Source organism: Prunus avium, chromosome 4 (assembly GCF_965620075.1).
Source record: "Prunus avium chromosome 4, drPruAviu1.hap1.1, whole genome shotgun sequence".
Lineage (NCBI taxonomy): Eukaryota > Viridiplantae > Streptophyta > Magnoliopsida > Rosales > Rosaceae > Prunus > Prunus avium.
Genome location: NC_142287.1, coordinates 25,392,730 through 25,415,410, shown reverse-complemented (window position 1 = coordinate 25,415,410; position 22,681 = coordinate 25,392,730). Strand labels below are relative to the sequence as shown.

At 34.7% G+C, this 22,681-nt stretch overlaps 3 protein-coding genes across 3 annotated transcripts; all 3 read right to left on the bottom strand.

Moving 5' to 3' along the window:
- Window positions 1-89: 89 nt before the first annotated feature.
- LOC110771783 (sodium/calcium exchanger NCL) lies at window positions 90-4,964 on the bottom strand. Its single transcript, XM_021976135.2, has 7 exons — window positions 4,441-4,964; window positions 3,325-3,510; window positions 2,736-2,917; window positions 1,870-2,015; window positions 1,448-1,724; window positions 1,043-1,351; window positions 90-566 (listed from the first exon to the last, which is right to left on the bottom strand). The coding sequence occupies exons 1-7, from the start codon at window positions 4,832-4,834 to the stop codon at window positions 318-320; spliced, it is 1,743 nt and encodes a 580-aa protein (XP_021831827.1). The 5' UTR covers window positions 4,835-4,964; the 3' UTR covers window positions 90-317.
- A 7,700-nt stretch (window positions 4,965-12,664) lies between these two features.
- Window positions 12,665-14,755, bottom strand: LOC110771764 (uncharacterized protein At5g64816). Its single transcript, XM_021976112.2, has 2 exons — window positions 14,617-14,755; window positions 12,665-13,275 (listed from the first exon to the last, which is right to left on the bottom strand). Exon 2 carries the CDS (start codon window positions 13,239-13,241, stop codon window positions 12,864-12,866), a length of 378 nt encoding a protein of 125 aa, XP_021831804.1. The 5' UTR covers window positions 13,242-13,275; window positions 14,617-14,755; the 3' UTR covers window positions 12,665-12,863.
- Window positions 14,756-15,211: 456 nt separating this feature from the next.
- LOC110771767 (sodium/calcium exchanger NCL1-like) lies at window positions 15,212-21,572 on the bottom strand. The gene is made up of 9 exons (XM_021976114.2): window positions 21,007-21,572; window positions 19,121-19,345; window positions 18,556-18,737; window positions 18,318-18,463; window positions 17,783-18,041; window positions 16,906-17,051; window positions 16,301-16,562; window positions 15,796-16,101; window positions 15,212-15,567 (listed from the first exon to the last, which is right to left on the bottom strand). The coding sequence occupies exons 1-9, from the start codon at window positions 21,419-21,421 to the stop codon at window positions 15,319-15,321; spliced, it is 2,190 nt and encodes a 729-aa protein (XP_021831806.2). The 5' UTR covers window positions 21,422-21,572; the 3' UTR covers window positions 15,212-15,318.
- Between the last annotated feature and the right edge of the window lie 1,109 nt (window positions 21,573-22,681).

Here is a 22,681-nt window from a genome sequence, read left to right as displayed (position 1 = left end):
CCTTATCCCACACATAAGAGAGGGCCTAAGAAGAAGAAGTTGTAGTTAATCGGGATAACACGCTTAATTCAGAAGAAGATGTAAACGCATGACACAGAATCTGTGCTTTTGCTTTATAATGAGAAAATTGGCTGATAATAGTTTTAGTGCTCCCAACAAATCTCAAATGTCGCTAATGGAAATGAAACCAAAATGCCTGCCTGCTCACAATAACATTATCAAGGATCATATAAACCATAGGAAAAATGAAAGGAAAACGATTCGCTTTATAAATACCGAAGAGCACCCCAACGTACTCAGATCACCTCGTCGTGAGTCTATGACCAGCCTAAAACATAATCCAGAACATAAACAAGCGCCAGGGAGAAGGGGTAAAGTAGGAAAGCAATTGAACAAGTCCAGAGAGGGTAGTTGGTGCGTAAACTGCCTAAAATACCCATCACAACGCAAACGATGAGAATGACCAGGACTTCCGCTGAGAAGTCCCACGATAGTCCTCTAATGTAAACCAGAGCCAAAAATACCGATAGGCAGAGGATGTTATTCATGGTAACTGCACCATACAACTGCAACAAGGAACACAGAGATAAATAGGTCAAACTTCAGCATTCACTGTTGTAGCTAAATATTACAGTTGAAACACCACCTATAACATTTGTGGGGAATTTTTATTTTTATTTTTTTAATAGAAAAATTTAAATCCCTGCTTTTTGGGGAAAAAGAAACCAAAAAAGGTTACTAGATACTACTATCCATCCATCAAAATAGTTAAATCATGACCAACAGAAGAATTTTATCGGCTATTTGTACGTTGCAAAATATGCTAAACAATATAGAGATATTGGTTAATAATGATTTTGATATGTGATTGCAATTTTCAATGGAGAAGTTTAAAGCTTAAAGTCTTAAGTTTACAAATGTATATAAGAAACTTCTAAGAGTTCAACTGATAAATTATCAACACAACTGTTAAGAGGTGAAGTATTGTCAGGCTTGCAGGGTGATAAAACATAAAGAGAGATGGAATATGAGAACTACAAACCTCAGAAAATGTTAAGGAGGCAGTCCTTATCTTTTTGCGGCTAGAAAAGATAATCGCAGATACAGACTCACTAGAATTAGTAGCCAGAGGTAGTGCAATGAATGAGATGAAGAAAGTTGGAATGCTTGTGGCATCTGAGAAATTATCAACAGCATCTACCAAGGGATCTGCAAATGCAGCTGCAATAAGAGTTCCTACCAACAACATTAATCCAGCTTTGAGGGAGGTCCACTTAGGATTTTCAGCACCCTCGACAACCTCATCACTTTGATCACCAGCCCCCAACAGAGCGTGCTCTTGCTTTGTCCGCTGTACATGAATTTCCAAGGAGCTAGTATATTAGCACAGATCTAAGTCTTAATAAGAAAACCTTTTCTCTATCAGAACTTAATAATCAAACATTACCGAGTGAAAATCAGATAAAAATTTCATCGAGCGATGGCCAGGGTCAGAATTGGCATTTCCTGCACGCTTTGCCTTATTAAGCCATTTTGAGACACCAACCTTGAACTCTTCAACACTGATTTTGGAATCACGAGAAGTGTCAAAATCTTTCATCACTTTGTCCACAGCATCATTCTTATTCAACTCTATTTCATCAAACCGGATTCCTACAATCAGTGCGCTTAATTCAGAATATGAAAGATGTCTATCACCGTCCTGATCGATTGTGTTAAACAGCCTGAAACATATACAAACAGAAAACAGAGTAAATACAACAATCTCTAACAATAAATGAAAAACAGAAACAATCTCTGATAAATAAATAGAGGCACAAAGTACACACATGACTAAATACTTCATTGGTAATACTAATAAGCACTAACTTTTCTATAATATCTAAATCAGGTTCACCATCATCTTTAAGGAGCTTTCCCAATGCTTGGTTCTTCAGATGTTGTAAGATGCCTGATATAACATGCTTATGCTTCGCATAAGCAATTTTTCTCCTCTGGATCCAAGGCTGAAACACCTGCACCAACAATTAAATATAAGGCAAGTCAATAACAATCCAAACATGCATGACCTAAATATCAAACAGGAAAAAGAAAATTCAAACAGATTATGGTTAGCTACATAACTAAATATCTGACTGAATCAGAATGGGTTTCAAAACCATGCCATGAAAGAATTTACAAATTATGACTGCAATCGGTCATTTTAAGAAAGGAACCTACAAACTCAAGGGGGCCTGCTCACCTTTGATCCCAAAAAGGGGGTTGTCCAAACATATTCCCACATCCCATAAGAAATTGGAATCTATCATTTAAAAATTCAAAAATGAACCAATCTAATTCTATGAAATCCTCGGAAGTTGTCAAGTTAAGCTATGAAAACTTATTAGCAGGAAGTCTCAGGGCGTGGTTCGAAACCAGCTATTGACAGAAGTAATCTATTGGTATGTCATCTTCAATTATTTTTCCTTTTCTTCTTACAAGTCGACAATGTTTGCTTTCACTAGGCATAAATAGCAACCTCAGCATGCAACTCAAATTACAAAAATGTAAGAAAAATTGTCAAATTCGCAAGATGTAAATCATAAACAAAAAAAAAAAAGAAATACAGTTCAGAACCTATTGAGAAAGTAATTCAACAAATATATAATTTAATTTCAGCAAGAAAGACTAAAAATGAAAATTTCAAACTACGCAGTACGTAATGGCTGACCTGCTGTATGAAAAACTATAAGTACCTGATACAGGCAATATGAAACCAATAGTACCACAGAGACAATGAGTGAAATCAAAACTGCTAAGTGTCTACCCGAGGTCGAATTGAGTAGCTGCGGTAATTGAACAATAAGAAATGGGATGACAGATATAGCCATAATCCTTGCAGCATAGCTAGTCCAGATATCAGTACTGACACCAGATCCTGCAATTATAAACCATTTTGCTTACTTTATCTCTACTTACAGATAAGAGATTTCCAAATGTATGATTTATGAAGAGAGAGACACAATCATTTAAAAGATTCAGTCAACAAGGCATACAACTTAGCCCACTACATGTCTTTTGGATTAAAATATTTCCCTTGATTCATTTTTTATCTTTTTCAATCCCCCGTTCCTGTGGATCTAAATTTAACAATCATCATTATGTTATGTATTTCTGCATCAACTTTAACAACCTTTCTTTTGTAGAAATGCAAATCTTTAAATAATCCCCGACCACAAATAAAAGACAGATATTTGTAAGGTGCAATATGCGTAGTTACGATCTCCATTTATCACAGGTGATTAGTAAGTCCTAAATAAAACAATAAAGAAAATATGGACATACCAGTTAAGCTAAGCCCTTTTGTATCTTTGTTATCTATGGCAATCGAATTCTCAATATCGCACTTGCCAACGAGAACACAGGAACCCCATATTACTGTAAGAAGCATTACAGTTGACCCAGCTAGCAACCCCATTCCAACAGAGACCTGACTTTGAGCAGTTTCTGTAGTCCCGGAAAGTCCAGATACTGAAAATAATATGATAAAGCATATCAGAAACCATCCGTAATAGGAATTCAACTCCTTATTTTGATTCCAATTACGGGTTAGTGAACATGCCATTAAAGTTAATTCTTAAGCAAACCATCATAATAGGGGTAAAAAGAAACAAAGGGTAAAAATTAGAGTATCCTATCCTTTTTGTAGATAATTGCTCAGATCCCCTAAAATCCAACACGGGTTGCTAAGACTGATGTGAAGGTTTAAGTTACTGTAGAAGGATCCATCACATAACATAAAAGTTCCAACTTTACATATGAAAACCGCTAATTCTGCATAATTAACACTACAGGAATGGTCCCTTTGGTGTTCTTGTTTTTAAATAATTTCTTTTTGGTTTTTTCCATAATAAATTTCCTTCTGAACTAAGATTATTAACCCAAACACAGTCCAAAGATTCTAGATTACATATTCCAGCAAAAGTTGGTTATAAGGACGAGTTGTAGGAGCAAACAGAGAGTAACAAGGACAAGTGGGGTCGTATTATAAAGCTATATAATTCTCCATCCACTGTGTATCACAATACAACATTTATTCTGTCCACTGAGATCCAAAGGAAAAAGTTGTGTACAGAAAAAGTAAAGAATTTTGTTTTATTTTCTTTAAATACAAAAAGAAAATTCATAAACTTGTAGAAGGTTCAGGAACTACGAGATTTGGAAATAGTGACTGAAAGCACTGTAAAGGTTTCAAAGGTATGATTTTTATTTTTAAAAAAATTAAGAGTCACAAAAACAGAGTATGCAGACACTATTATAATATGGACGGCACTCACCGTTAAGTTATCATTTAAAGACGTATAATAGTTCCATTGGAAATAAATGAAAATTGTTAAATTTTATTCTCCGTTTTCCTTCACTTTCTCGGCAACCAAACAGAAAAGTTATAAAGAGACTGACCGAGAATGAGCATGGCGTCAGGAAGAGCCCCGAGGATGGGGAGAAACAAGCCTCCAATGATACCGGGGCCGAGAATCTCGAGCAACATCTCGCTGCCATTGGAGAGGTAGGTGGCGGCCAAGAACATCAAATATCCATACACCAGGATCAGGAACAGATTCCCAAGCACGGTGGTGGTGCAGGGCAAGAACCCGTAGGTCTGGTCACACGTGGACTCCGCATCCACCGAGAAGGGGTTAAGAGTGAGGTAGGATCTGGGGATGTGGGAACGGTGGTGGTGGACGCCATCGGAGATCAGATCTTGCGACGCGGATTGGGTGTCGGAGATGAAGCGGCCGTGGGCTTGGCCGCAGAGGATCAGGAGAAGGAGGAAGGGCACGTAAGAAGAAGACATGTGGCTTCGTTTTCAGCTTCAGCTGGACAAGAGTGGATTTGGATGTGAGGTGGCGGTTGGTGAGTGATAAAATAGGGAAGGGAAAGGAAGGAGGGAGTGAGAGAGAGTCGAAGAGTCTCAGCGTAGATGACGTGTTTGTTGGTTTTTGTGGGGTACAAATAATAATACAATATTACTAGCTTTTGTATATGGTATAGAGTGGGGCCGACGATTTAAATAACTTCCCATTTAAGTCACTAAATGGCGCAGATTAAGCTTCTCATTGCTACTTTCTAAATTATTTTATATTTTATATTTATATCAAAACACATATATAATCTCATTTCAACGTGACATATTATAAAAAAAATCCATATAAATCCTATTTTGAGATACAATTCCAAAATTTTAATCGATTAGAAAATAATAAGTGGCTAGTTTTGGATTTTCCTCTTCAAATAAGCTCTATATGGATTTTTCTTTCTAAATAGGCTCTATTTTGATGTTAGATTGTTCCATTATTGTAATGACTCTTTTATAGCTAGTTTATATTGACACTTTGTGATTGGCGACTCTTTTGACGGAATTATGAATCCAATCCTAGAATTTATAAAATAAAAAAGTAAAAAAGTCACGCGTGGGGGGCTGGCTAAGTTTCTAACTTGTACAATATTGAATTATTATTTTTTTAACATGTTTATTATTAACACCTTTTGTTTTCTTCTTCTCAAAAGATAAGGTGGGCTCAGGGCCGGCCCTGGGTGATTGAAGGCCCAGGGCAAAACTCTAAGAGTGTGCCCTTTATTCATAAATTATTATTTTTTTAATCAAATAATTAATTGAGTGCTGCTATTTCCATCATTTTGTCCTATTTTCCCACTCACCAGATCTTTAAAATTTAAAAGACAAGTTTATCTTTTTGTAAAATAACTTATAAGCACTTATGTAACTCATCTTAAGTGTAAATCCAGCATGGATGTTAACAATTTTAAAAAATTATTTTAGAATATTAAAAAAACATTAAAAACTTCATCACTTCCTTCCCAGGCCGCACCAAACAAGCCACCACCCAAACACCACCAGCCACCTAGCAACCACCATCTACCACAAGCCCAATAGTACCCACCCGCCTAGCTAGCTCTCAAGACACCTAATCCCCATCAAACCAAATTATCCATAACCCATTCTAAATAATTACCGACCAAATTTGACAAAACTCATTAACTAGTGTATTGCAATTTGCAAGTATGAGAATCGATTGAAATAGCCTTCCTCACCATTTGAGACAAAAACCAAAAGCCTGATAAGAAAATCCTTGTTTAGAGAAACCCAGGAGGAGATGCGTGCTTTGGGTGAGAGAGAGAGAGAGAGAGAGAGAGAGAGAGAGAGAGAGAGAGAGAGAGAGAATTCTTATGCCTGCCACCACTAGTGGACCCATAATTTTTTTAGTGGAGGTGCAATATTGACTAAGTATGAAAAATGATTTCTCGGAATAATCATTTTCTCAAGATAATTTTTGGCGGCTTTTATTCCTTACACATCAAATAAGAAAACTTGATTTTATGGGATTTTAGTATGAAGTATATATTGACTTAATGAGCCATCATTTTTAGCATAAATCGTTTTTTGCACTAAAACCGATTTTTCATATTTTGATTTGGTGGGAATTTGATTTTCTAGTATTTTTATTTGAATCCAAATGGGGGGTACTTCCTTATTTACATTGTAAACTTAAGTAAATGAAGTAATATAAAAATAAATGAAAGTAATAGGACAAAGACATTTACTTAAATGTTGAAAATGGAAATAAGGTAATCTGTACACCAGTTAAGCAAAGGGGCAATATAATGTAGCCATACCCATTACTTTTAGTTATTTTATTTTTTTATGAGCACTTATAATTTTGTTTTGCATTGTTTTGCATATACATAATATATATTTTTGTCTGATCATATACATATATATAAGCTAATATAATTTTTTTTTGTGCCCTTCTCAATCGTGGGCCCCGGGCGGTGGCCCTGGTTGCCCTGGCCAAGGGCCGGCCCTAGGTGGGCTAGAACCCATAGGAGCCTATACCTACCTCCTCCCTTTCTAAACTATATCCTTTGAACCCCAAACCTAACCATTTAAACCAACCACCACTAACACCCTTTCCAATCCCTCTCATGGGGCATAATCAAAGGAAAATGAATTATTTATCTCATGCTAAATTTGTGGATATTTAATTCTCATACCACAAGCTTTTCAAGCCACGTTCAATATTGAACCAATAAATCCATTAAAATTAGAATTTCATGCCGTTTACGTCTCTTTAACCATTGAAGATGACCACAACACCCCCCAAAAGGTTCGCAAATGTGGTTTGGACGTAGTAGTGTGAAATTTCATTCTCAAATGACAAAATTGGCATTTCATACTCTTTGATTGAAAAATAATAATTCTTTGAATACCGTATTATTAATCTTGCACCATGCTATGTACGTGAGAAAATTATTACTCGAGAAATCGAGAATATATAAAAAGATAGAGTAATGGGAGAAAATATTATTTTGGCCTGCAAATTTAACTTATTTCTTTTTAGTGTAATATAAATAAGAGCATGATTGGCACTTTGCCGATCCTTATCTCCTCCAAATAATAGTAAAGGTGATACATATCCGTTTTTCTTATGTTTGATTTAGCTGCCGACTCGTTTCTACGGGTGTCAAAATCAGGCCGACTTATATATTATTCATGCTTTGACGGTTTCCAAAGGATCCGTAAGTTGGGATTTGTTTTTTACTGTCTCTTTTCCTTCGTTTCAAACTCCTTTTCATTTTGTAGAGGCTAAGGAATATGCTTATGCTTGTGGGTCCACCCAAAACATGGTGCCCCACATCATAAACTTAGATGAATCCATCTTCTAATGGAAGAAAAACACGTGGCAGTTAATAATAATAACCCATGGTGTTGGGTTCTCAATTTCAATAATTCATTTTGGTGGAACTTCTTGTCAAATATGAACATCAAATAGCGCACTAAAAATAGAGCATTATCCTCATTAGGAAATGAGATTGACTTTTAGGTATTTGAGAAAATACACGGCTAGAATTGGAAATATTTTATTTATTATATAATCGAAATTGGTATAGGGTGATTTGAACAAATAACTTCAGGTGCACGAATAACAACTCTTAATCACTTGAATTACAAACCTCTGTATCGGAAAGATTTTAAATTGAACGTATATTGTTATGATATTTGAATGATATCAAATTGATCTTTCTCACATAAAAAAGAAAATTTGCAAAACACATTTTTTACACATGGAATTTCAAACCTTTCATTAGAAACAAACATATGTCCTTACAAAATGCCATCGTGTCCGGCCCGCTTCCTAATCTCAAGATAAAGACGTGGGAAAAATGGCCCCCAGGGATCTATTATTGTCTATTGTCGGCAATACTTTTCTTCCACGTGTGAAGAATTCCCGCGTCTGAAAATCAAAGTGGGACTGAGAGGTGACGCGTCGTAACTGTAAGAGTTGACGCGGCCGCAGGTCGGCCATGCCCAGCAATGGCTCCACTCAATGTCAAACCCAACCCACTTGAGAAGTTCGACCCTGTTCCTATTTATGATCCAATATTAATGTTTTCCACTCCTTTTTTTTTTCTTTTTCTAATTGTCATATTTAGAAGTGTCTGACTAGGAATATTGATATCAATAAACATTTTCCATTAATAAGAAAAATATTTGAGATAGTCACATACGCGTAGATGACTTCTAACTATACTTAGAATAATGGGACAGGGATAGAATAGTGGGATTTACATTTACATTCGCGTATGCATGTGTAGACGACTGTTTTTAGCATATTTATATCCACTATAATGATGTGTTTATTAATCAGGAATTAGAATTCTTATCAGGAATTGAATTCCACCTATGAAAGATTCATACATTTACTTCACATCAAGGAATTGAAAAGTAAGTGGGACCCACAAATATTAAGAATTGAATTCATGATTTTGGAGGAATTCAATTCTTAGGTGAGAGATGGTATTCTAATTCATGTAGAACTAACCTATTATGAATTTATCTTTTTTATCCATTATATCCTCACACAATTTTCAAAATTCCAAATTTGCCATCTACTTTAATCAAACAACAAGGACATTTTAGTAATTAATCCACTCACCAACCCCAATTCCATATGGTTTAAATAAACAACTACAATAGGAATTTGAAATATAACTCTCTTCAATCCATATGGTTTAATAAACAACTTCAATAGGAATCCAAAAACTAATTCTCCTCAATCCAACACCTCCTCCATTCAATTCCGCCTAATCCAATTATGAATTAGTAAACATACCATAATACAATTTCTTCTTACTATTCATATCTAATAAAATTAGGTACTGATTCCAAACAGAATTTCCGAATCACGCTAAATTTGAAATATTCATATGTAGCGAAAAGGAAAATTTTGGAAATTTTATTGTATTGCTTGGTTCATTAATCTGAATAGCAGAGGACCATCAAGGTGGAGTGAAGGGCTCCCATGCTGCCTTAAAGAAATTAATAAAGTGCATTATTATGTAACTTTTAATAAACATTAAATTATTTGATGTACTTTGCTCGTTGAAGATGCAAAAAGTACAATTAGTGACAGAGACCGTCTCTCAATTTAATAAGCTATATATTAACTGCCATGGAGAGATGGAGCTGTCGTTGACCCCAGTTGAAATTTTTTTTCCAGGTATATATATATACACATATAAATGCCATAATTGATTACAACAACTAAACAAATATTCCGTGAATATATAGATTTTTTTTCCCAAATATTAATTTTAAAAAATAAGTCATTAGAGAGTTAATTAAGGAATATATGAAAGAAAAAAAAGTATTAATGTTTTGAAAATGTCACATTTTCTAACTATATTCGGAATTAGTTTTGTACTTCAATGGTAGTGCAAAAAAACTTACCTATAACCGTGATAACATTATTTTACTATTCTTGACCAACAACACAACGAAATATAAAAAAATTATCCTACGCGTCATTACGTTATTGGCAGGAAATAGTAAAAAGTGCTATCCCCGAGAGTTTCTCCCGTGATAGTGGGTTGGAGTTAGTTGCAATGGTCAATGGTGGTGGGGTGGAGTTAGTTGCCAATGGTCAATGGTGGTGATAGAGTGATAGCTACAATTGCAAAGTACATAGAGTGGTATCAATGAAAATTAATCTGAAAGGTTGAGGATAATACTAACATATTAAATAGGTGGACAACCACAAATCACAGTAAATAATAGGAAAATTATATTTGAATAATTAAGCTGAGCTAATTTTTTTTTTTACTAAGCTTAACTTGTATTGCTAGCTAGTTCTGAATCCCAAAATAAAAAGAAAATAAAAACCCAAAAGAAGCGATAAAAGAAAAGGAGACACTTTAACTGATTCTCACTCCAAAAAGAAAGCCAAACCATCTACCAACACTTCCCAACTTCCAACCAAAAGAAAAGAGTGAGCACCCACCTATCAACGAATAACAACCAAAAGAGAGGCACCTAACAAAAGGGTCACACTGTTACACTAGGCACACCGAGCTCATCAAATATCTGTAACTAATAATATTATGTCGATGGAGTAAAAGAAAGAAAGGAAGATAGTTTATTGAATAACTTTTCGGGATGACAATCACACTCCAAGTGATCATATCGCTTTATTTGTTTTATAACCGTGACACTCAAATATTGAATTACTGCGCATCGTACGCGTGGAGGATATATTGAGAACCCATAATCACACACAACGAATTTCTTAAACAAAAAGTTCATAATTTTCAAATTTTATAAATTCTTAATGTTTTGATTTTTGAGACCCATCTCGCAAAAAATCTTTTTAGTGTCTTTGATCCCTTATATTATTTATTCGATGTGCAGTGCAGGTGAGAGCATGCAGTGTTGTTCATAATTTGATGATATTGTCCTCTGTCAGCAATCTACTTGAGGATTACAGGCTACGTGGAGGCATTACCTCGTTACATAATAAATCCATGAATTGTCGGTACAATCAATCTCCTCAACTACCTTCATCATATTTTATTATATACAACCAAATTTGGCAAGCTCCACCTGATTCTTGACTAAATCATGTTTCAACTTCATTTTTTCCTGGGTCAAAGGGCAATAAACTTAAATGGAACCATAACTTTGACTGCTTGTATGAATGACGCTATTTCTCACAGCTTCTTTTAACAACCTTAACTGTCAAAATACATGCAAACTGCCGACATATGAGTTCTTTATCTTAGCTAACAGGTGTAGCCAAGTGGAGAAGTGGTTTGACTTGAAGATTAGTTTCAAATTCCTATGACACTTAGGTTTGAATTCCTATGGCACTTTGGTAGTGTGTGTGAGAAATTTTTCTCCTTTTACAATTTAGACTATCACTCGTATTTTAAATAAGAATTCTTTATTTAAAACGTATGTGTTTGTTTGTTTGGTGTGTGAGTGATTACACGTAAAGTGTGTAAATTTTCTTTCAAACTACAAAAACACAAAAAACAGATAAAGATTCCATGGCCTGGTCTTAAACATTCTAAGAATAGGATTCGGATCCCCGTTTTCATACATTGTAGTGGTGATGATGGCTTGTCTAGGATGGCCAGCAAATTTTTTCCTTTTTATAAGTAAAAGAATATACTCACCAAAGGAAGGCAAGGGCAACAGCCCAAACACATACAGACATTCGTATAAATGACCAAAGCCCAACAACCAAGGTTTTTTTTTTTTTTTTGGATGAAATGGGGGTATAAATCCCAACAAACAACTACAAATTAGCAAGAGAAATCTGACGAGAATGAGAGACCCCTAAGAGGTCATCTACCAAAGCTTCATTAGCCCATCAAAATAACAAATGTCTAAGCCCAGGTTGTAGCTCCACCTTGCAAGCCAGTCAGCAAGGCAATTCTTTTCCCTATATATATGATGTAACTAATAGTTCTTGCCTTAGAAGAGTGCAGCAATCTTGCAACAAACCAGCAAGTGGGTGAAACTGAGAGACATCAGTTTGTTGGATAAGTTGTACACCAAGAGCTAAGTCCATTTCAGTAATGAGCTAATTGATACCTTTATCTGAAGCCATTTTAAGACCCAAAAATAAGCCCCATAGTTCAGCTTCAATTATTTGGCCCTTTCCCAAGTTTACCGCAAACCCCTTAATCCATTCTCTGGTACAACCACGAAGAATACCACCAGCACCAATATTCCCAGAGGCAAGTTTGCAAGAACCATCCACATTCAGTTTAACCACTCCAGTACCAAGAAATTCTCAAGCCAAGAAAATATGTATCTTCTCCCCAGCTATATTACCACCACAAGGAACCTTACTCCATTCAGAGATAGCATATAAGATGATTTGCCTGGTGTTGGAAGGAGCAGCCTCATCAACATTAAAGATGGATTGGTTTCTCCATTTCCACAAATACCAATAAATAAACACAAAAACAGAGCACCAAGAAATACTCCCAGACCATCTAGTCTTTAACCAAGGCTAGAAGTCAGTATAAAAGAAATTATTTCGTTGGTGGGGAAGCAAGAAATATCACCAAATCTCTTTGGCTTTAGTACAATCTCTAAGAATGTGGAGAGTAGTTTCATAAGGTCAATCACATATGGAGCAAGAAGGGTCAGTAGCTAAATTCCTTCTTACTCTCTGATCATTTGACAGGATTTTATCTTGGTAGACAAGCCAGAGGAAGACTTTCAACATGGGGGGAAGGTTATACTGCCATAAAACCTTCCAAAATGAGTCATTCCAAGAATAGTCTCCAAAAAGCAGTTGATATGTAGATTTTACAGTGAACAAGCTAAAGGCCGCAGAATATATAAAAAAAAAAAGCAATGAGGAGGCTGGATGGCCAGCAGTTTCCAGACAAAGAAAAATACTGATGATAAGGGGGCTTGCACAAGCAACATTAATCACATTCATAATCAGAGAATTTATGTCAGAAAATGGGAGTGACCAACACTATGATAACTTGTAACACATGTTTCTCATTTAAAGAGAACTTGAGGATGAGAGTTTCAAGCATTCACTCTGGCATCTCCTAAGGCAGATGTCATTCCAGTTTGGTACTTGATGCTGGTTTACACAAACCGTCCGTGCGCATGCATCCGCACAGGCATCGAGCTCAGATACACCGCAGACAGTGACACAAGTATCAGGAATTGGGTCCTTTGAGAATGCACCAACCTTTTTCAGCATTCTCTTCGACGTGCATACCCTCTCACATACAAAAATTTCATCGGAACTCTTCTCCCTCCCTCTAGCACTCTTTATTCTCTCCTCTTCCGCACGCCTTTTCTTCACTCGAATTGCTTGTCCTGCAACCACTGCAGGGATAGCGGCTAACAGGGACCACCACACTTCCACCATCACCAATGCACTGGTCAATCTCTTCTTCAGAAGTCTAACAGAAAAAAAAGGAAATACAATGAACTTCGCTGATCATTTAGTTATCATTAGAATATTCACTTACGCATCACTTTACAAAATGCTACAGGTCATTTTGGCATAATCCAATGGCTATACAACTAAAGCCTGAAATATTCATGTCACCGTGAGAGAATCCTTGAATTACATGTAACAGATACAATGTCAACTAATAAAAAAGAAAGAAACATATAGCAGAAGTTGTAGAGCAAAATAAAATGAATCCCATGCAAGAACAAGGCCACAGAGAAAATGTACAAGCATTAGTCCGACCTTTTCTCTAATTCAGTTCCAAACAAAAGATCGAAACCAAGTTGACTCAAGTCATCTAGTAGAAAAACAATAGAGAAAGCAGGAAAGATTGCTAAAGGGGGTTGCCATTTGCCAAAAGCCTAGATCAGATATTTTCATTTTTCTTAATATGTTCGAAAGAATATTGGAGTCACCTGAGAAAACATTTGAATATACTCTTGCCTTGAAAATAAACAATTAACTATCATGAATGTACAGCCATCATACATTTTAAGTTCCAAGGGATATAAGAATCAGGCCACTAAGTTTGAAAATTTTGAAACTGAAAAACTGGGGACATCAAACTTGAAAAACAATATAACTAGCACATTTCGTACATTGCAAGCCTCTCTCTGTCAATTTTTTCCGGGTTCATGTTTTCTAGAAATTTGTTTGACCAAGTCTATCAGATGACTATATATACACACATGCAATTGATACAAGGTGCAGCCTTATTCAACTGGAAAACAACCCAGTTTATGTATTTCAAAAAAAGCAACCATCTTAAGCACAATAGCACAATTTTTGTAAGTTTCCCTTTAACAAGAACAAGTATTTCAAAACATCTCCTCAATATTTTTCTTGTCCCCTTCACTTCAGTTATTGGAACTTAGTTAAATAATAATAATAAACGATAAAAATAAGCAGACAGATAAACCCTTATGTATACAGCAGAGCAGACCCACTAGTTATTTCCAATAACATAATTTTTCACAGAATTAAGTATCATAACAATGCATCATATGATACATAAATGCCTACTCGGAAGAGTACAAACACACAGAAAAATTACAGTCTCAAACTCTCAAAGAGGCATTTCATCAACCATTGCAGTCAAGCACAACCTCGTGATCAAAGTTCATATCAAAATCAAGACTTTCCCAAATCAAAATTTGCACAAATGGAAAAAAATTTACAGACAAAAATCTAAAATCGCCAAATTAAAATCAATTTTCAGTAAGGAAGGCCATGGCAGTAACTGATTCAAAATCCTTGAAAATTTCGAGCAGAGAAAACGATAACTCACTGAAAAGGTTGAAGCTTTGGGAGTTGGAGAAGTAAACGTGCAAGAGTTTGCGAAGTTGAAGAGCTCCTGGAGGTGCCTGTGAACGTCGCGAAGGTGAGGAGCTTCTGAGAATCTGAGGCAGCGACCGGTTAGGTTGAAGAAATGTTTCTTATTCTTGGGCCAGAAGCCCGATCTAAACAGTAAAACCCAATGCACCCAGTTCTAACCACACCTAAATCTGATCAATACACCCAGTTCTAACTGATGATTTTTTTAAATTTATTTTGAATTTAAAACTTTAAAAAAAGCTCAAAAATTTGAAGAAAAATCCATGAGCTATATGGTTTGGTTTATTTATTTATTTAAAAATATTTTCTACATCATATAAATTTGGGGTTTTTTTTTTTCCAGAGCTGGGTGTTTAAATAAGATTCTAGGGTGCATTGTACAGCCCATGGAGGATGGCCTTTTTGAGAAGGGAAAAAATAATAATAATAAAAAGAAGAATTGGGTAAAAAAAAAAGGAAAGAAAAGGCAATCCATGTCCATTATTTCCATATTGTAAATTATTAATTAATGAATCATAATAAAATCTACTCTAATAAAAAAATGACAAAACTTTGCGATAAAATAATTATAAAAAAAATGGAAAATTTGATTCTAAATACATGTGCCTCCTAAGTTACAAAAATAATAATATCCTTTAGGTAGTTTGAGTATCAATTAGGTATATTTGAGAACGTCATTGAGAAGATAGACTAAAAGCAATGAAACAGGGTATAGCAGGTAGGCCAAGAAGGCTGTCCAGAGAGAGAAGGTTGAAACAAAACTTGCAATGACACCCATTACAGTGCAGACAATTAGAACCACCAGTAATTCAGCAGAAAATTCCCATGTCATTTCACGAGCATAAATTATTGCTAGAAGCACAGAAACCCCCAGCACATTGTTCATAAAAACTCCACCATAAATCTGCATAAAAAAAAAAAAGTTGGTCAAGATATGAAAATGAAAGAAATTTGAATACAATCGATAGTCTAAACTGCAACTTTACAAGGGGGAGGGGGGTTTCTCACACACACGCTATCAAGGTACTGTGGGAGTTCGAACCTGAGACTACTAATATGCAAGTCAAGACTATTTTCTATTGATTTAGACCCCATTGGCTAATTGAGAAAATGAACTTAGAAAATCACAAACCTCAGAAAATGTCAAAGAAGTGGTTCTTGGTGTTTTTCTAGAAGCTGCTTTAATTGCTGAAGTGGCTTGCCTAGCATTTGTTGCCAAGGGGACAAGCACAAATGCTACACAGAAAGAAGGAATGCTTGCAGCTTTGGAAAAAGCCTGAACACTATCTATAAGAGGCTCTGCTAGAACTGCTAAAACAACAATTCCAAGCACCAAATATGTTATGGCCTTCAACCAAGCCCATATTGACTTGTCAACAGCTGAACCACCCTTGCTTTTCTCTTCATCCACCAACCTATCTGTTTCTTCCCAAGTTCTCTGCATAATTTCATTTCAAAGAATTAAGCTTAACAATCCTTATATGCAAATCACAATTTGACACGTATTGTGTTTTTAATCTATATATGCGTCGAACTATGATTTATAGGTAAAAAAGAGTGACTTGTGTAACGTACAGGTAAGGAACCAAGCAATATTGTTTTCAGGCCATTTCCTTATAATTTTTACCGTTACTTACTTGATAGATATCGTCTTCAGATTCATAGGACGAGGAGGGGGGTTGAGTACCATTGGATTTATTTATCCATTTTGTTAATCCAGTAACAAATTCTTCCTCACTGATCATTTTGTCTCCACTTGTGTCAAGTTCTTCTATCAATTTCACAACTGATTCATCCACGTCCCCTGGAATCTTACCAAACTTGATATCCGCGATCAGTTCTTTTAGTTCTGCTTGCGATATATTATTATTTCCATCAAGATCAATCTTTTCAAACAACCTGTTGTTTTCACGTATAAAGGAACAAAAAGCATAGATTAATTGCTGATTAATTACATCTATATGACAGTTATGTTAGATTACCAAATACTCTCATACTATGCTACATTACCACTGGACTCGAAGCTTAAATTGTTAGAAAATGAACCAACATTGTATATATATCAAGCTAACAAATTGTGTTACTATTATTAGTATAATTGTTTGTATACCAACTAATTCTTCGTCTACTAGTATTTCTCTTTTTTAATGTTAGAAAATATGGTGCTAAATTCGATTTGTCCCTCCACGTTGATTGAAAAATAAAAAGTTTGTACGTGAATAGCAATCAAATGTGATCTAACCTTCTAATATTTGGTATATCAGGCATGCCATCTTCTGTGAGAATGCTTCCAAGTGAATTGCTTTGGACATGTCTTAGTACTTCTGACATTAGATTCTTCTTCATTTCACGTTCTCTTCTCCTATTTTCAATCCAAGGTTGAAAGACCTAATAAAGCATATACAAATTAATGAGGAAAATGGAAGTACTATTATGAATAAGGCAATTATCGTCCCACTACGAAAAAAGGAGGCAATACTTACCTTTTTGTCACTAACTAAATTATTTTCGTGACATGATTTAGCTGGTCAACTACTTTACTAAATTACTCACTCTTATTTGTGTCTAAGTTTGTCACCTTTCAATGCATTGGTGATTCTTGCTTAAAATATGACAAATTAAAGGGGTTTTATCATATAAGGACAAATAGGATGGCACCAAGACACAATGGTCCATCCCCTCAAAAATTGGACAAACTAGTCTAGTCACTGTCCGATAGTGATATGAAATAACTCCTATGTCACTGTCACTCTGGGGTCACTGTCAGACAGTGACATAAGAGTTATTTCATGTCACTATCAAACAGTGATTAGACCGGTTTGTCCAATTTTGAAGAGACTTGAACATTTTAACATTTTGTCTTGTGCGAAGGACTTTTTTATTTACATTTTCCATTAAATAAAACCTAATTTATTGTGGTTGAAAGATAAACAGTATTGATGTAATAAAATATATGAGGATAATATATCATAGTTATTGTAACCCAATAAATTATTACAATTATAATTATTTTTCCAATACATATTTTAAAAACCAATAAACTATTACAATTGTAATTAGTTTTCACATAATGCATTATGTTATGCTCACTATATGTAATTATGGATGATGAGAGTTACCTCATATATGTTCTCCAACGATCTTTGGGTACTTTGTTTATGCACTGCCTTGACCTCATCAATCCACTTTGTGAAGCCATTGATGAATTCATCTTTAGTGATTTTCCCATCATGATCCAGGTCAAACTGTTTCATCACTTCTGCTGTTCCTTTATCCTTATCGTCTTCTGTTGATATGAATTTGATTTCAAGGAGAAGTTCTTTCACTTCAGAAAGCGATATATAATTGTCACCATCTTCATCCACTTCCTCAAATAGCCTGCAATGTATACACATTGTTTCATTAAGTTAAGCAGTGATCAATAATAAACAATATATACCCTCTAATTCTTAGTTGAAAATCATATATATGACCCTACTCCGAAACCAAACCTCTTTTACTACTTAAAGATAAGATGCTAACATGTGCACATACGGATCATTTGGTAAGTAAATTTGGTGACTCTAGCATTATTGACCGATATACAAGAAAGAAAAAGAAAAAGCAGAGCTCCAATGGTAGAGCAAATACCACGCAGTTCCAAGGAAGCCTCACCTTCTGATAGCATATATATTTGGTGCCCCTTTGACAGTGAGGACTCTCCCTAATGCATGTTTTTGCACATGTTGTAAAATGCTCGACACCAAAAGCCCATGTTTGACAAACTCTAATCTTCTTTTTTGAACCCAGGGCTGGAAGATCTGCAGGGTTTTAAGATGTTGAAGATTATGAGTTCATAGACATTATAATTAGTAACATCAGCAAGTAAAAAAGATTAATTAGATGTGTATACCTGATAAATAAAGTACAATAAAAGGAAGAAAACAGAAACACAGAGAGCAATCAAGATGGCAATGCGTTCCTTGGAAGAGGATTGGAAGATATTTGCAATTTGCATTATAAGAAATGGTGCTCCTGAACAAATCATAATCCTTGCAAGGTGGCTGGTCTCTACATCCGTAGTAATTCCACAACCTATGAATTCAAAGGAAAAGTAAAATAAATAAAAAATAAAAAAGTTGACAGTGAACATTCTTCAAAGTAATTACTGTAATTATATGGTGCATTTTTGAAATTAAGGCAAAACTCATTGTGTATATATATATATATATATTATACTTTAATCTAATCTAAATTACGGGAAGTGAGATTCGAACTACAGTGGAGAGTCGGGAGCACATCCGCTCTAGTAAACTTGACTGAGCCTATTTTTCTTATTTATTACTGTAGAGAGGATGCATGATTTTTCTTATTTTTTATTTGGAATGTTAATAAATCCTCTTATTTTGGGATAAAAATTGTTTTCTGTTTCCCAGTGCACAAGTTTTCAGGCATATGACTAGGAAATAATCCAATACCTGTCAAGGATGCAGGTAGTCTTTTCCATGATAAAGGTGGAGAGGAAATTGAATCCTTGGAAGCCCCAGAGTCAGAGCTTAGTTTATTTGGAAAGTCTTGGCTGCTGACAATTACACAAGTCCCCCAAAGTATTGTTAAGAGCAAAATTGATGTTCCAGCCAACAACCCAACTCCAGTATACACATATTCCTCAGCAATGTCCTTGGAGTTAAAAAATCCAGAAGCTGTGAACAAGGGATATCAAATTAAAATTACAATTAGTCAGTCATATGCTATATGAATCTATATGTAATCAAAGCAGACTCTAGTACAATAACCAAGCTAAATTGCAACTTGCCAAATTAATTTGGTGTCATCAATAATTCAATTGTTTGTTTGATTCTTTTATTCCCTGATTTGGTTTTAGCTTATGTGGGTCTTGTGTGTAGATGCAGAAAAACTTGTATGAAACAAGGATAACACTGTTTTGCTATCCCTAACTAATCACAGATTGGAACGTGAAATAGTTATCACAAGTTACATGTCGCAATTGGAACGTGGAAAAGTGTTTCTCCTTTAGGATGCATGTGCTTGCTTTTTCTGCTATCTTGGTTTTTTTTCTTCTTTTCTTTTCTTCTATCTCGGTTGAATGAAGATAAAAGAAAAGGGAAAAAGAAGTAGAGTGATAATGCCTGACATTTATTATTGTTTATTAATTTTCTAATTAATAATAAATATATTGGATTATGATAAATTAACCTTTAATTTAATTTACATACAATTACCACTAGACCTGTACTATTATACGTTTTAAAATATAATCAAATCTTATATTTGTTGCGTGTAACTAACCCATTTGATTTGACCAAAAAAAAAGACTGACCCATTTGAATGTTGACTCTTCCAAGCTGTGCTAAATTTGACTTTAAAAGGTTGCTTCTTCTCTTTGCTCATTTGATTTGACTTTAGCCAACCTTAAGCCACGTTGTAACTTGTCCATTAAATAATCTATATATAGCAAAAGGTAGTGAATGGTAAAACATTCAAAATACTAAAAAATGCCTTTGGTTAATACAGACATTAAGAATTAAAATTATTAATTACATGAGAATAATATGGTAAATTCACACTTTTTTATATTAAAAAAAATTAAAAGAAAAAGAAAAATCAAATAATGGATCATATTTTTATGGAACACAACTATCCATTACCTTTTTTAGTTCTAAAATAATTTTTTTTTTTTTTAAAAACCCTCTCGCAGGCCCGGAAGCTGAGAGACTAGTTGTATAATATTGTGGATCACTAATCAGAAAATTTGTCCAACAAATGTGCAAATCACAGGCAAGTATATGTTTGATATCATCATCACTATTTTTAAATAATTGGAAGCCAGTGCACGTGACTTTTTCCAATAGGAATTGTAGACACATTACTATTATGGAGATCTTACAAATTAATTTTTAGAATGTCTTCTATATATATATATATTGACAGTTGGCATCCCTCACAGCCAGCAATATTATGTATTAATAAACAACAAAAGAACTTGTGTAGCTGTAGTGTCACATTTTTCATATATAATATAATTATTTTGATGTCAGCTAGGTTTTCGTTCAATATCATTTTTCTTGTGAATGTTGGAAGATGCCCTAAGTTTCCTCTTAATTATATCGCGGATGAAAATAATCATTAATTTAATGAATAATGATGTGTAGTTCAGATTAACAATTCGACAACACAATATATTATATGATAATTTAGCATTCAAGATGTGTCATTGACATAACATGCTTGATGAGAAATCAGAAATCAGATCCAACATTCAAAACCAATCAAAGTGATATAAGAAGAAGAAAACTAATGAAAAAAGCAATTAATGAAGAAGATGGAAATTTCAGTTACCTACCAAGAAGTAAAAGAGACTCAGGAAGGGCACCAAGGACATGAAATGCACTGGCACCAAAGACACCAGGACCCAAAATCTGGAAAATCTGCTCGCCCCCAGCAGCCAAATAAGACTCCCCATGAAACAGCAAGAACTCATAAACCACCATCAGAAACACATGCCCATACACACTGTTGGAGCATGGCAAGAACCCATAAAGCTGCTCACATGTCTCCTCTTCTGCATAATCAATTCCTTTGAAAACCAACAGGGAGCTGCTGCTGCTGCTGCTGCTTTGATTTTGATTATGAGGATGATGATGATGATGATCTGTTCCACCATCTGAAACCAGTCTAAACGAACGGCCTCCGACTTGGACTATAATTACAAGAAGAACCAAAACCCAATATGCAGTTTTGGTGATGTTGTTGCTCATATTCTCTTCTTGCTCTGCTTGGAATGAAGACGGGAGCTACATGCCAGTTTTCATGGTTTCAAAGCTTTGAAAACTATAGCTAGGAAGATCAGTGTGCATTAATAAGGTCAACGTGTTCTTTTTGTTGATTGTTTATTTAGTGGATTAGGTGATCTTTTGTGACTTTATTCCTAATCAGAAAACACAAAGCAACCAATTGTTTCATAAGTCTTGAAAGGTGTGCATAATTTTTTTTTAAATTTGTAACGTTGTTTTTCCTTTTGGGTCTGTCCAGTCTCATGACCTTGCTGGCCGTCATGTTTGATGCACATGAATTCCTAAACTATATATATATATATATATATATATATATATATATTTGTCACTACAAAAAATCACTTAAATTCGATATCATTTGACCACTCAATTGAATTATTGAAATTTTAGTACTTTTTTGAAGCACCATGTTTATTGATTTTGTAGGACATGATTGGATATTGAAATGGTTTCTGATTTGTCTAATTTTTTGCAAGGATGATTTTATGAATGTAAACTTAGAAAATAGAAGATTTGGATAATTGAAAAAATATTTGTAGAGGACCCTAAAGGATGTCCCTCAAATAAAATTGTTTGAAAAATCTCTTAATAGAAAGGGACTATATATGGGAGTTTCACTAAAACACCCAAAATGGGGGCTCAAATTATAAAAAAACCCAACACCCAAAACACTTTATAAACACACCCAAAACCCATCATTACACACACTCAAAACCCATTTATAAACACACCCAAAAAATATACAATTATTGATTTTGGGGTTAATTTTGGGTGTGTTTCTATGTTTAAATAGTATGTGGGTTTTTTTATAAATACATGTCTAGGATTGTGTTTATTTATAATAATCTAATATATATAGCGTTGGTTCCTTAAAAAAAAAAAACAAAAAAATTTGAGGGTTGGATGCTCTAAGCCTCCAAGGTTAGAGATATATGAATTCTGTGTCTAATGCATAATATTGTATAAATATAAAGCTAATTAATTTCTTGTTTATTTCAAATTTTGATAAGGGTTTTCATTCATTATTACTCAATTTAATACTTTCTATTGGCACAAAAATAAAGTAAAATACAAACGAAGATAATTCCAGTCACTTGGGTTGGGTCCCAACATGAGTGTCATCTTCATTATGAGCTTTGTGGCTGCGTGTTAGTTCTTTGAGGCCAGCCGGCAGTGGCTTTCGATTCGTTCCTGTCGATATATTCTGAGCTTCTTAGCAGCAGC